At 37.6% G+C, this 13,991-nt stretch overlaps 1 protein-coding gene across 1 annotated transcript in view; it reads right to left on the reverse strand.

Annotated features, from left to right (window-relative positions):
• Positions 1-13,991, reverse strand: part of WDR70 (WD repeat domain 70) — a 142,740-nt gene that overhangs the window by 99,304 nt on the left and 29,445 nt on the right. The window contains exon 6 of the mRNA XM_010585826.1: positions 3,858-3,917. Coding sequence (XP_010584128.1) covers positions 3,858-3,917 — 60 coding nt within the window. The remainder of the gene's footprint in view (positions 1-3,857; positions 3,918-13,991) is intronic.

Raw genomic sequence — 13,991 nt, forward strand, 5'->3', positions numbered from 1 at the left:
TTTTACAACAAGGAAGACAGTCTTCAACACAAGAAAATAAAGTAGGAACAAGAAGAAGATGATGAAGAAGTTCTAAAAAATGCCTGGAAAGGGATTTGAAGAGATGAGCCAGAAAATTCTGAAGGAAAAAAAAAAATCTTATACTTCACCAAAAACATTCAGACTTACAGAAAATTGTGTGGGGAAAAAACCAACTAAACAAAAAAAACCTGTATACACAATAAAAGAAGGAAAAGCCTTAATTTCTGGGTGAAAGATAACACCTAAGCATAGTGTCGTAGCTATAGGCTAGCAAGGCGGAACTTCTTGGGGAAAAAAAAAAAATCAGGCCAATTATTTTCAGATGCCTAAACCTATACTAAAAATTCCAGATATTGATGTGAAAAAAATTACAATAATTTGCATATAAGGTTGCTCATCTGTATGTATCTCCTTTACACGTATATATGAAAAGTACTGACAGTCACTGATTTAATGCAGGCACATAGAAGTACCACCAAAAAAACCTTGTCTCAAAGATGTATCAGTCTACTACTGTATTTTTTTTTTAAAGCTTTAATATATAGACTGTGCTGTGGAGACTTTTAAAACTTATGTAAACTGTTAAATAGTTCCCACACAAAACACTGTTTTAAAAATGGAATTTAGCGTGACATATTCTTTTCCATGCCCAGTTGAAAAAATAACCTACAGAAAATAAATGTTTCAATAAAAACACCAGTTATGAATGGAATTCATTCTTTAAGATGGACAATTTGCTTTGCTAAATTTAAGGTTTCCTTATCCGAAAGAGTATGGGCTTCTTCTGAGTTTTCTTCTTCCAGTTTTGTGTACAAAAGGCTCACTTAGGTATTCCTTATTTTATCAACAACTCATTTCTAGTCATCTTCCCATTAAGGCTCACACTGTTCCTCATGCTGGTACCTCACCATATTTCAAACAGAGTGCCATCATACAGCAAACAGTTTGAAAAAAGTACTTTCAAGAAAACCAAGTTGTTGCAGAAATGATGCTGCTGTTCACCAGGCAACTGACTTCTCCTTAATCTAATTGTCCTGCCTTATTTTAGAGGCATTCACTTGCAGAAATCTTGTCTTTTAGAGAAGGTCTAAAACCTCATTCTTCTAAAGAATGCAAAGTATCATCATATGTCCTAATCCAGTGCTCCCCTCAAAAATCTAATTCACAGAGTTACTAATAGATTCAACATTTTTCTTTGTACTTCCCTGAGTCAAATGTTTAAAAGTACTGCTTTGTGCTTTCCCTAAGAATGAATTAAACTCCAGTTGGTGATTATGTCACTGTGACATACTTGATTTTTAAAGATTGCAGAGATGCAACCTCTTACATATTTAAAAAAAAAATCCCCTTTTACCATTTAAATGCAAATTTTGAACCCCGTTCATTCCATACATGATTTCTAAAATGCAGAAAAACTGGGCATCTTCAGATTAATCATGCATTCAATTAATAGACTCAAGTGTTTTATTCTACAATAACTACTACAGGAAGGACCAGCTGTGACATGAGACGTTAGCAAGCACACTGTTCAGAATACCTCTGATTATGTATTCTTTCTCATACCCACCCATGTATCAAACGTGTCAGGAGGAAAAAAAAAAAACAAATAGCCCTGAAGTTTCATTGGGAACAGTAACTCCTATTACACTGTATAAGCAAGACAACCGGGAAATTAATCAGGTTTCTGGAAAGGCTCTCCAGCTTGGGAAATCTTTTCTGAGACTTTTCAGCTGCACAGGAATAGAGTCATCATCAAACCCACATTCATTAGACTGAAGAGGTACAGATGGGATACGTAAGTTTAGCTGAAATACAGTACTATGTATGAACATAATGCGAAGACTGTGTTTTAAAATGTTGGGGCGCAACACTGATATTAAGATATGAAGTTGCTCCCATCCTTTTATGTCTGGAATGACATGGGTATTCTAAAACAAACAAATAAAACAAAAAGATAGTCTTTCTACAAAAGAGCTCTTTTTTCAATTATATGTTTCATTCACTGCATCCAGTCTAATCCAGCTGTGCTATATATACCCACATTATAACTCACCTCTGCTCTGGGTGATGACAGCTGCATTCTTATGCAGTCAAAATACTTCAGAAGTCTTCCAAATTGTAACTTTCACTTTACAAAGCCTCTTAGTTAGAAATAACATGAGCTTATGCTTTAAGAAACCACCAAAAGATTTACTGGTTTAATACAGAGAAAAAAATTTACATAATAAAGTTTGTTAGGTAATGTATTCAAGAAGTACTATAGAAGCAGTTACCGTCACATGTAAAATGGGGAACTGGTACACTAGTATGCAAATCCTAGTATGCACAGAAATCAGCATGCAAAGAAGTTACATGCACTGTGTGCATAAATATCCACTCTACTTTTGTTTAGTGTAATACAACGAATCTTTTACAGGTCTTCAAAGAGAATATTTTTCTGTTTTCATTTATAACACACTTGCTACTTCTTTACTCTCCTCCCTCTATGTTTCTATGTCTAGCACTATGACAAAACAAATGGGTAAGCCTTATCACCTCTCCACGCTCCAAGATAGACCACAAATTCTGATGCCAAATCAATGAATGAACACTTCTGAAAATAACTATTACTGAAACCCCCATGCACACACATTTATAAACTTTACTGTTAAGTTTAAACCCCCAGAAAATGGCTTTCAAATGTCTGACAAATATTAAGAAATTAACTATTAAAAATTCAAATGTTAAACACATTAATTATTGATGTTTAATGTTCTGATTTGATATTGTTAATTTAATAAGTTTATTACTTAATATTGTTGAATGTTAAATTATTAAGTATATTATTATATTAATTACATAAACAGAAAATTAATCCACGAGTTTTCTTAAAAATCCAGTAATGGAAAATCATATATTTCTTTAGATTGTTTAAAATGCCATGAAAAAGCATTTTTCTCAAATAATTTTTTGTTTTATTTTTCTTTTCTTTCTTTTCCCCCCCCCCCTCTCCAAAGAAATTCTCAGGAATGCCATGAGTGAGAATTCTATTGATTAGCTGACAGTACTTTCACAGGGATATAACAACAGCAAAAGAAATTCTAGTATTATTTTTTCATTGAAGCCTAAGTCATGGCCCAAACTAAAGAGGATAAACAGCAGCAGCATCTTTTTTAATGGCCAAAGAAGAATATGGGGAAAGGATTTGGGAATAGATTCAGGGTTATTCATGGCCAGAAAAGAAATTCCATTCTATAAAAATAGATCTTCGATCAATCAGCAAATAAAAGCAATTGAATTTGTGTTGGAAGATGAGATTACCCAGAGATGAAAATATTGAGAACAAAGAAATGATAGTTCCAAGTTGGACAGTGGTTCTTTAAAAGAAAGTGAAGGAGGTGAAACCTAGAAAAGATGCAGACAATGAAGAACAAGGTTTCAAGAAATTGAAAATGGTGTATAAAAGGCACTTAAAAGATTCAAGGAGAATGACAGAGACCTGTGTTCAGCTACAAAGAAGTCTTAGAAACTTCAGCAACAACATTCTCTTTGAAATTCAGGACCAGTCCAAGAAAGGCCTAGATTAGACCTATGTCTAGATTAGGAAGGTCTAGCCTAGAAGAGGAACTCCAACAATTACAGAGTGTATTTGACAACAAGCAAGAAGACAAAAAAGCACAGAAGCAGTCCTAAAACACACTTTCAATTGCAGTAAGAAAAGACCTAGACTAAAATAACAAATTAGGTAAAAAAAATTAGGCCCTCGAACTTTAGCTGACTAAGTATTTGTTAACTCATTTCATAGACTGGCTCACTTCTTCAAAAACAAGAAGTGTTGAAAATGTGTTATCACTTACTGTTTTTGTCCCATGTTGGAGTGTAATTTCATGAGAATCTGGAATTTTCTTGACAGGGTTCTGGAAAAAAAAGAAAATCCACCTCTGTGAAAACAGTGCTATGACCAAAAAAAACCCAACCAAACAAAAAAACCCCAATACTACAATATATATAAAAGTAAGAAAGGTTTCCCTCACACCAGCCATAACCTGAGGAGGAGAAAGCAGGGGGAAATCAGAAACAACAGGACTGATCCAGATTTTTGTTTTTATGGATATACCCCTAAAAATATGAGGAAAAATTGCTAAAAAAAAATGAGATTACCTTAATAAAGAACAAAACCAGGAAAAGATATCCTGGTTTTCCTCTTTAGAAAACATTACAATTCTGTTTAGTTCTTAATCACAATATAACAATCTTGACTTGTGATTTAGTCAATCCATCATTATTATACAATGTCTTTTCAAATAAAAGGACTCTATGAACTTAATGAAATCAATGAAAAATCTAGAAATTCATTACAGGAGCTAAGTTATCTATGTGGTTTACTAGGATCATGGACTGGCTTCCTGCTTCCACTCATGCCATTATTGCCAGCTCTCACAGGTCTTCACAACTGCCACTTTGATGGCAGCCAACATAGCCAATGTAATTCAGGGAATTTCATTTAATAGCAACATACAGTTCAAAGGCAATTGCAGTTTAAAACATTTAATGCATCACACTAACATCCGTAACACGAATATGAAAATAGTTTATGCAGAAAAAAATGTACTGAAAAGTACTCAAGTGACTGCAAGGTTCTCCAAAGGTCATTTGAATCACTATTCTCAAAATGCTCATTTGTCTGGTACCATTTAAGTTTCCTAGAACAGACACGATCTATCATTCTGATGCGTGATATCTTTGTTATAATTTTCTGTTGCCAAAGTCTGATTTTAAAATAATTTTTAAACAGACTTTATATTATATGTTTTATCTCTTTCCTTATCCATCTCTGCCAATTCCTTCCCTTTTTTTCATGCTTGCCACAGAAAGCCTCTATAGCAGCAGGCTGACTTCCTTTATACTCATTTTATCCTGTAGTTCTATCACCTTTATTTCTCCAATAAAAATGAAACTTTCATTATCTTTGGTTTAGCCAAACCTACCCTTCTTCTAACTTTACTTCTTGACACTAACAGCAGCTCTGATTCCTAGAACAACTGTATAGTTTCTTTCCCTTTTCACACACACACATATACAGAGATAAGCCAGCAGAAGACTTATGCCCTCTGTTTTCACATTCACAGCGTATGCACGTCTTTAATAGTCACAGGTGTTTGAAGGGGAACTCAGGTATTAGCATGGAAATCATATATGTACCTGAGCAAAAAAAAATATTTATGGGACTGCGGTCCATGCTAAGTCTGAAAAGGTATGTATTGGGTCAGGCTGAGATGGAGTTACTTTTCTCCGTAGCAGCCCTCACAGTGCTGTGCTTTGTACTGGTAGCTAGAAAGGTGTTGATAACACACCAGTGTTTTGGCTGCTTCAGAAGTTGTTGGTACAGAAGCATATCTCCTCTTGGCACTATGACTGCCCATGCTACACTGGATGTTTAAAGGAAACATCCCCCCTACACATCACACAAGCAGTGCTACATGGACTAAGTGGGTTGCGTTGATCATACAATGAGCTCAACTGGGGAAACCCAATGACCTAGGAATCTTGGAAGAGGTTGTGGACTGGCCAGAAGGGAGAGATTTTGGAGCATTGCCTGAGGAGGTAGCCTGTGCCCAAGAGGCCCCACCATATAAAGAGTTATCAGAATATGAAAGGTGTTATGCTTTGTTTACTGATGGATCCTGTTGTGTGGTAGAAAACCATCAGAGACGGAAAGCTGCTGCATGGAGTCTGACATGACAAGTCATTGAAGCCACTGAAGGAGAACATGAGTCAAGTCAGATTTCAGAAGTGAGAGCCATCCAACTAGCCCTAGAGATTGCTGAACAAGAGAAGTGGCCAGTACTCTGTCTCTATACTGACTCCTGGATGGTGGCTAATGCCCTGTAGCAGTGGCTACAGTAGCAGAAGACCAATTGGCAGTGCAGGGTTAAACCCCTCTGGGCTGCTGCAGTGTGGCAGGACACTGCTGCCTGGGTAGAAAACATGGCTCTAAAGGTACATCATGTAGATGCTCACATGCCCAAAGGCCGTGCCACTGACGAGCATCGAAACAATGAACAGGCAGACAAGGCTGTCAAAATTAAAGTTGCTCAGGTGGACCTGGACAGGGGGCATAAGGGTGAGCTATTCGTAGCTTAACAGGCCCATGAAACATTGGGACATCTAGCAAGAGGTACAACATATAGATGGGCTTGCGATCAGTCCATACAGTTGGACCTGACCATGGAGGCCATCACACAGGTCACTCATGAATGTGAAACATGTGCTGCAATCAAGCAAACCACATGAGTAAAATCTCCCTGGAACCAAGGGTGGTATCCGGGTTTTCAATATGGCGAGGCCTGGCAAATTGACTATATTGCGCCACTGCCACGAACGCACCAAGGCAAGCGCTACATACTCACTACTGTGGAAGCAACTACTGGTTGGATAGAAACATACCCTGTAAACCATGCCACTCCCCAAACCACTATCTTAGGCCTTGAAAGGCAAATTTTGTGGTAACATGGTACCCCAGAAAGAACTGGATCAGACAATGGGACTCATTTTGGAAATAACCTCATAAACTCCTGGGCAAAGAAACACGGCATTGAGTGGGTGTATCGCAGCCCTATCACCCACAAGCCTCTGGAAAGATTGAGAGATATAATGGACTGTTAAAGACTATGCTGATAGCATTGGGCAATGAGGCATGGAAGCACTGGGATGCAGATTTAGCAGAAGCCACTTGGCTGGTTAACACCAGAGGATCTGCTAACCATCCTGGTCCTGCCCAAACAAAACCCCTACATACTGTGGGAAAAGAAAAGGTCCCCGCAGTGCACATGGGGAAGTGGCTGAGGCAAACAGTGTGGATTGCTCCTCCCATGGGAAAAGGCAAACCCACTCGCAGGATTGTCTTTGCTCAAGGACCTGGGTGTACTTGGTGGGTAATGCAGAAGGATGGGGAGACCTGGTGTGTGCCTCAAGAAGATTTAACATGGAGGGGGAAATAATCTGTGATGAGAGTTTTATGGTATAGGAAGAAATGAAGCAGGAATGATCTGAACCAACGAAGAGTGAATTTCACAATGAACCAGAGAGTGCAACAATGACCCAAACCAAGCCCATGGTGGTGCCCAACAATCGAACATATGGGTTCTCCTGTCCTGAGCACCCATCTTGACAGATGGGGCCCAAGTCATGGCCTGTTCTTATGAACATCTGGAGGAGAGGAGGAAGCCCATGGAATGGGAGAGTAATACCTATCTGTTAAAGGACAGGGGATAGCAGTTAATGGGAATGTATAAATCTGTATACTGGGTATAAAGATGGCTTAAGTATGTAGTTTAAGTTGCAAGTGTTGGTTAGAAGGCATTTCAGTAAATGGGATGGTTAGAAGATATATATATGTATTAAATTATGTGGAACCTGAGCATGATGCAAATGGTATAGAATAAGGGGTGGAGATTGTATTGCGTCTGGCTGAGTTAATTTTCCCCGTAGCCACCCTCATAGTGCTGTGCGTTGTACTGGTAGGTAGAAAGGTGTTGATAACATACCCGTGTTTTGGCTACTGCTGAGCAGTGCTCACACAGCATCAAGGCTGTCTCTCCAACATTCCCCCCTCACAAGTAGGCTGGGGCTGGGCAAGTTCTTAGGGGACATAGCCAGGACAGCTGACCCAAACTGACCAAAGGGATATTACATACCATATGACATCTGCTCAGCAATAAAAGCTAAAAGAAAGGAGGAGGAGGGGGGCATTTGCTATTATGATGTTTGTCTTCCAGAGCAACCACTACGTGTACTGAAGCCCTACTTCTCGGGAAGTGGCTGGACATCACCTGCTGATGGGAAGTAGAGAATAAATCTTTTATTTTCCTTTGCTTCCACATGCGGCCTTTGCTTTTGCTTTATTAAACTGCCTTTATCTTGACCCATGAGTTTTTTCCTCATCTTATTTTTTCCTCCTGCCCATTCTGCTGAGGAGGTGAGTGATACAGCAGCTTGGTGGGCACCTGGCATGCAGCCAAGGTCAACCCACCACAAGGTAACAGTAAAGGTTTACAAATAGCTACACATTACACTGTGAAAAGTATAGCCAACATGGCATTAAGAGGCACTTCCACAGACTCAGTGGTTTACAAGTTGAAAAACAGGTGTAACTCTAAATTACCAAGTGAAGCTGACATTATGAAAATGAGTTTATTGTTCAATTGACACTATAAAGCACCCAGACAAAGGTATAATTATAATACAAATCAAGTGTTCTGCGCCTCTTCATTCCCTGCACTATAAATTGGTATTTGCTGTTCTCAGGATACAAAAAAACTGCTCAACAGCCACTGCCTGTACTTGCCATCTAAGCACATTCCATAAAAAAAGAAGTGTGAAAAGGAAACAAAGGGCTTCCAAGATTCATACCACCATCACCCACAACAAAAGATGTACTACTTCTGTGAAGCAAAGGCTTTCACAGAAACCGTCTGTTGCTGGAAGGAGAAAGAGCATTTTGGTCATTTTCATCTTAATTACTGCAAGGTTGCTTGTATTCCAGTCCACTTATTCAAATATTTTAAGATTGCTCATTTCATATACCTTACCACAAAGGTAGGTATTGTATGTCTATAATGTGTCCACACTGAATTTAATTTTGAGAGGGTATTTTACTTACTTTAAGAGTTCTTTCAATATTTCAAACAAAAAAAAATTAAATTATTAATAAACACAATGTGCTAGAATTTACTTAATTTTAATTGCTAGCTCTTTCTTCCAGGTGACAATAATGAAATCCCTCTTTTAATGAGAAGAGTGAACCACTCATATAAAAACATTTCCGCTTTACAGTGCACTCATGTTGAACACTGTTCTGGCTACTTATCTTTAAGGGAGAACAACAGACAGGAATACATTCTGCCACCTGATAAATCAAACAGCCTGAGCCTGAAAGTCAGACATTTGGCGAGTGCTAGCGGTGCTAAGATCTGCAGTGTCTAAGGGATGCCTAACAGTTAAAGTAACTGTTTAGACTACTCAAAACAAAAAATTAACAAAACATCCAGAACATATCTTGCCATAACATCTTCAAATCAGCCAAACATTTACAAAAAAACCAAGGTGGCTTATTCTATTTTAGTAACTATGAACTTCCTAAATGACTGATAATGCTATAAATATCTCTAGCCTGCTAAAACAAATGCCCATAAGTGCACACAAAAATCAGATGCAACTACCACTTTTCCAGTTATTACATTCCAAAGAATAATGAATGCTATAAAATCCTTTTTTTCACACTCTCAAAGAAAATATACTTAATACATTTTATGCTGATTTGAACATCAGGTTCCTATGCATACTGGAATATTACTGTAAGTCTGAAAAAAAAGTAGAGTTTGCCCACAGTGTACCTGTACTTCCAGGCCTTCCAGTTGTCACTTGGATTTCAGCTGTTAAGTTTACACAGATTGATTTTAACATTTCAATAATGCTGTTCTAGAAAATTTGTATTGTAATTAAAACTAGAAGACATGGAATCTTTCCAGGATTTTTTGTTGTTGGGTTGTTGGTTTTTTTTTTCCTTTTTAAACCATATCAGGAAAAGACAATATGTTAAATTTCTCTTTTTCTTTTAGCAGAAACAAAGGAAAACACTTTTGGTGTTGACCTATCTCCTAGCATTTTTACAAAAATTCTCAATTACCCGGCTTACATAAGATTAACATCTATTAAATCTGTGAAATAGTGTATTCTAGGAGTTCACAGTTTTTCTCAAAAATGAAAAGTCTTACCTTTTAAATAATTTCTGCATAAGGACACTGCAAGTCAGGCATCACATCTGCAGTTTTCAGTTACATTTTTTCAGGGAATTTCAGCTCTAGCTTACTGTTAAGCTCCTGAGCCTGACAACACTCTTCTATTCACTGCGCCACTGCCCCTAAATACTGTGGATTTTTTTTTCTTGTTCCTTTTGGGAGCTTCCTTATCCTCAAGCAATACTCAGAAAATATGCCACTAGAAACCACAGGCTGAAACTAGGTCAGAGTCTCCAACATCTCTCGAGAAAAAGCAAAGACAAAAACAAAAAAAATCAAACAAACCAAGGATGCAGGTCAAACCAGAAAAGTGAGAGAATAGGCACACACAAAAATAATTAGGTAAAATCTAGATTTCTACGTCCTACAAGATATCCTTCAATATGCTCGGGATTGTGAATATAGGCAATAATAATCATTGGAACTTGGCAGAAGACAGAGGGATGCAAGAGGTGGGAAAAGAATGGGCTGGTATCTTTATGATAAACTGAACATTTGGCTTGGGAAGAAAGTTAGGTCCTACAGAAGTAATAAAAAAATTCACTAAACAGTATCAGAGAGAGTAATTTACAACTAAAAAATACCTCAACCTTTACTATCTGTTAGCCTTTCTAATAGATTGAACATCCAAAAGTCATTTTAGAATGATGATTAGATTATATTCACAGGCTTAAATGGATAAAAGCAAAGACTATGAAAAACAAAATGTAAATGCCACAATGACATATTCTGCTGATCTCACATACACAGTAACTGCGAACTGCACTTGAAATAAATGAAAAATAAATTCATCCACTAGAATCCAACCTCCCCCGCCTGCTAAAAATACCCCTACAAGTTAGACTATAGGTCCTCAAATGACTTGCCTCTTCATGGCCCAACCAGAGAAGGGCAGAATGATGCATTTATGCCCAAAAGTACCTGTACTTCTCTGTTTGCAGAGGTCTTTATTTCACTAAATGGAAACTACCGTGTGAAAAAGACTTGCAAGCTACAGGTAATCTTTCATGTACCAGGCCCTTAAATGGAAATTTTTATGGGCACCCACAGGACTACAGTTTAACAGAGGAAAACAATACAATTTTTTTCTTTGTGTTTGCAACTGTCATTAGATTCCAGTATAGTGGATCTTGCCTTCCTTGAGGATTTCAAGATCATATGGTGCCCTGGAAGAAAACACAAATTTCCTTTTCTGGATAACTCCTGTGTTCTTAGAGCTCTCCCAAAACACTGACTTGATGGAGACTTGAAGAGACTTCTCATTTGTAGGAGCAGAAATATGGTACAGCATGGAGAAAAAACATGCAAAACTAGAAGTGGTTAAACTAAAGGTAAACACTTTCCCTGTCTTGAGCAGAAGAAGAGGTTAAAGTTGGCTTGGCTACTACTTACTTTAAATACCTTAAGTATTATACTAAAAAATCCCTTCTGCTGGAATAGTAAACACTCACACCCTGCTCTTTTGGGTCTCTGGTTTGGTACACTCCACACAGAAGACACTGTCTGTTCATAGACAGGAGTGAAGAGAAGGAGGCAAGAGATACACTTTACAGAGATTTCTCCATGTCTGGTGAAACTGCGGGTTTCACAGAACAAATTCAACAGAGGTGACCTAACACAGATGATCTCTGCCTCACTAGAAGACAGATGGAATAACTGGGTTCCTAATGGACAGCAGGAATAGATGGTGGAAGTGGGAGAGGGACAAAAATCCCTAGCACCAAATGGTGATGGAATTACCATCATCTACTTAAGAAACTGCAGCAATTCGAACTTCCAAATGAAGGGCTCCCTGCAGAAAGCCATGTTTTAATCATCCAAATCCCAGGCTTTCTGGCAATTAAGAAAAAAGAACCTCCTATTTTCAAGCATTTTGTTTATAAATGCCATGTTTATGTTTTCTTTTAAGCTTGTTTTAAAGCCTCCTTTCTTCCCCTCCAAAATGACTGTATTGCATGGAAAAGCAAATGCTACACTACTGGGGGATGAGGTAGGGGGAGCAAGAAAGTTTGAGACCCTTTGAAAGGTTTTTATTTTAGACTCCAGCATAAAGACTGACAGTGCTGAAATCACCTTCCTTGTGACCAGACAGTAACAATTTTCCATATCTTCCATTCTTCTCCAACAAAGAGTTCAAAGTAATAAGGATGATTTAAAAAGAATAATCAACAGTGACAGGAGTAGTTAAAAAGAGAAATGTAATGTCTCCTAATAAAAATGTTCATGCTGTAAATTATGTAACATATTGAAAGAAAATGCTCTTAAGAAATTTTAAGAATAAAACAAATGGGCAGACAACTCATCAACAATCACAACAGAAAGGATGAGATTTCTCACACAGTAATTCCTGAAGCAGAGAGCTACACCACCAGCAGCTCTTCAGTTTAGACAGATAAATACCACAGAAAACCACTGAATTGTAAAGATAAATGCTTAGAACAGCATCACAGAAATCTGGTCCAACTGCTGCAGTATCTAGGCTCAACAATATGCTAATACCAGTAGCAGAAGGCTTTAAACTACTTTTATTTTAGAAGTTACAACAAAAAAGCAAATCATGCTTGTTGTTGCTTGCTAATTTCTGCATCACATGTTCAGTTTACAGGTCCAAGTACTCTCTCTCAGATGTCACCTAAAATACAACCCAAATGCTTCTCTTTTCAGGGGAAAGAGTTACAGAAGTCCATCAAACTTTGGAGGGGAACACTTGCACAACCTCTCTGTATTGCAGTTAAGTTCAGAGCCACAAACATGCAGTTTTTCCTTTCTACCTCACATCCAACTTTGATAAATACTACATCTGTGTAAGTGAATGAAATCAAGAGACTATTGTAGTGATGACGAACAGAGAGAATAGAATCTTGTTCCATCCTTCAATATTGAGCCTGAAACACTATTAGACGAAAGACAAAAGGGTGTGGTGGGGACTATTTCACAGATCTGGAAGAAAACATGCCTTATTCCTCTTTTCAGACTAGAAAAAAGTTTTAAGCTGTTAGGCATCCAGCTGAATTTTCCATGACAGCAGTGAAAGCTGAAGACAGTAATAAGAGTTTAAATTGATTTTTTCTGTTCTTTTTTAAACTCCTTTTGCAAACAAACACACACTGATGTTCATGTTTTGTTCCACAAGTTACTCCTCACGCACTTATTAAAACCATATTGCTTGTAAAATGGGCAGGTTTTCCAACCCATAATTTTTCGTTACTTTCCTCCATAACTTAAACTGAAAATAAAAGCCTAAGATATACACTTATGTTGCACAAGTGTACACTCAAGAGAAAGATGGACTATGAAAAACCACAATGTGAGAGATGGATAAGATGCTGTTCTACAGCAACAGAAAAATAGAAACGTTTTTGGGTTTGTAGGGCTGCATTATCCACAAACTTGCATGGAGAAGGAAGCATCCAGATTTGAAAGGACATTTCAACAACTTTTAATTTCCTCACTTTTAGGTGTTAGAGTTGACAGACGTATTCTGATACAAACTTGCATGTTATTAAACTCAGTTTGGCCTGGATTCATGTAATCTGAGTTTCTGAATGTGATGCATCTAAATATGGAAAATACTTAACTTCAGACTTCCTATACAGCCTTCAAAAAGAGACAGATAACTCCAGAAGAGGAATCAGCTATCAAAAACCTGAATCATCTGGAAACCTTTCCTCTTAATGAATTATTCAGGGAGTACAAAGCAACTGAATTCCTAACATTGGTGCCTTGATTAGGTTGGATGAATCGGGGCCTATGTGTGTGTATTCTCTAAAATTTTGGTCCAAAAAAGATGAACAAAAATATTGTGGAAAACAGGAGGATACATGCAAACACCAGTATGAATCATCTTGGCTGATATTCCCATGAAACATCTACAATATCTGTTACTCGTGGAAAAATGTAGATTACTCATAACTCCATGATAAATGCAGAAAACCTCAAAAATTAACTGAAATATTGGAAGGGCCCTACAAAATGCTCTCTCTCCCAGTTAGCCTTTAATTCAGTTTAACAGCCAAAACAGCACAGAACTTGTGTCTTGAATTTTAAGTACAGGAAGACTAAGGAGAGGTTATTCTTTAGTGAGCTAAAATGCATTACTCCAGGGTGCATTCAAGAATTAAGGAGGTGCTTAAGTAGATGAACTTCCTTCTGAATGCCTACAGGAAGTAAATTTATTTATTCAATATGGAA

The sequence above is a fragment of the Haliaeetus leucocephalus genome, unplaced genomic scaffold (assembly GCF_000737465.1).
Source record: "Haliaeetus leucocephalus isolate CR32 unplaced genomic scaffold, Haliaeetus_leucocephalus-4.0 Scaffold120, whole genome shotgun sequence".
NCBI classification, from domain to species: Eukaryota; Metazoa; Chordata; class Aves; order Accipitriformes; family Accipitridae; genus Haliaeetus; species Haliaeetus leucocephalus.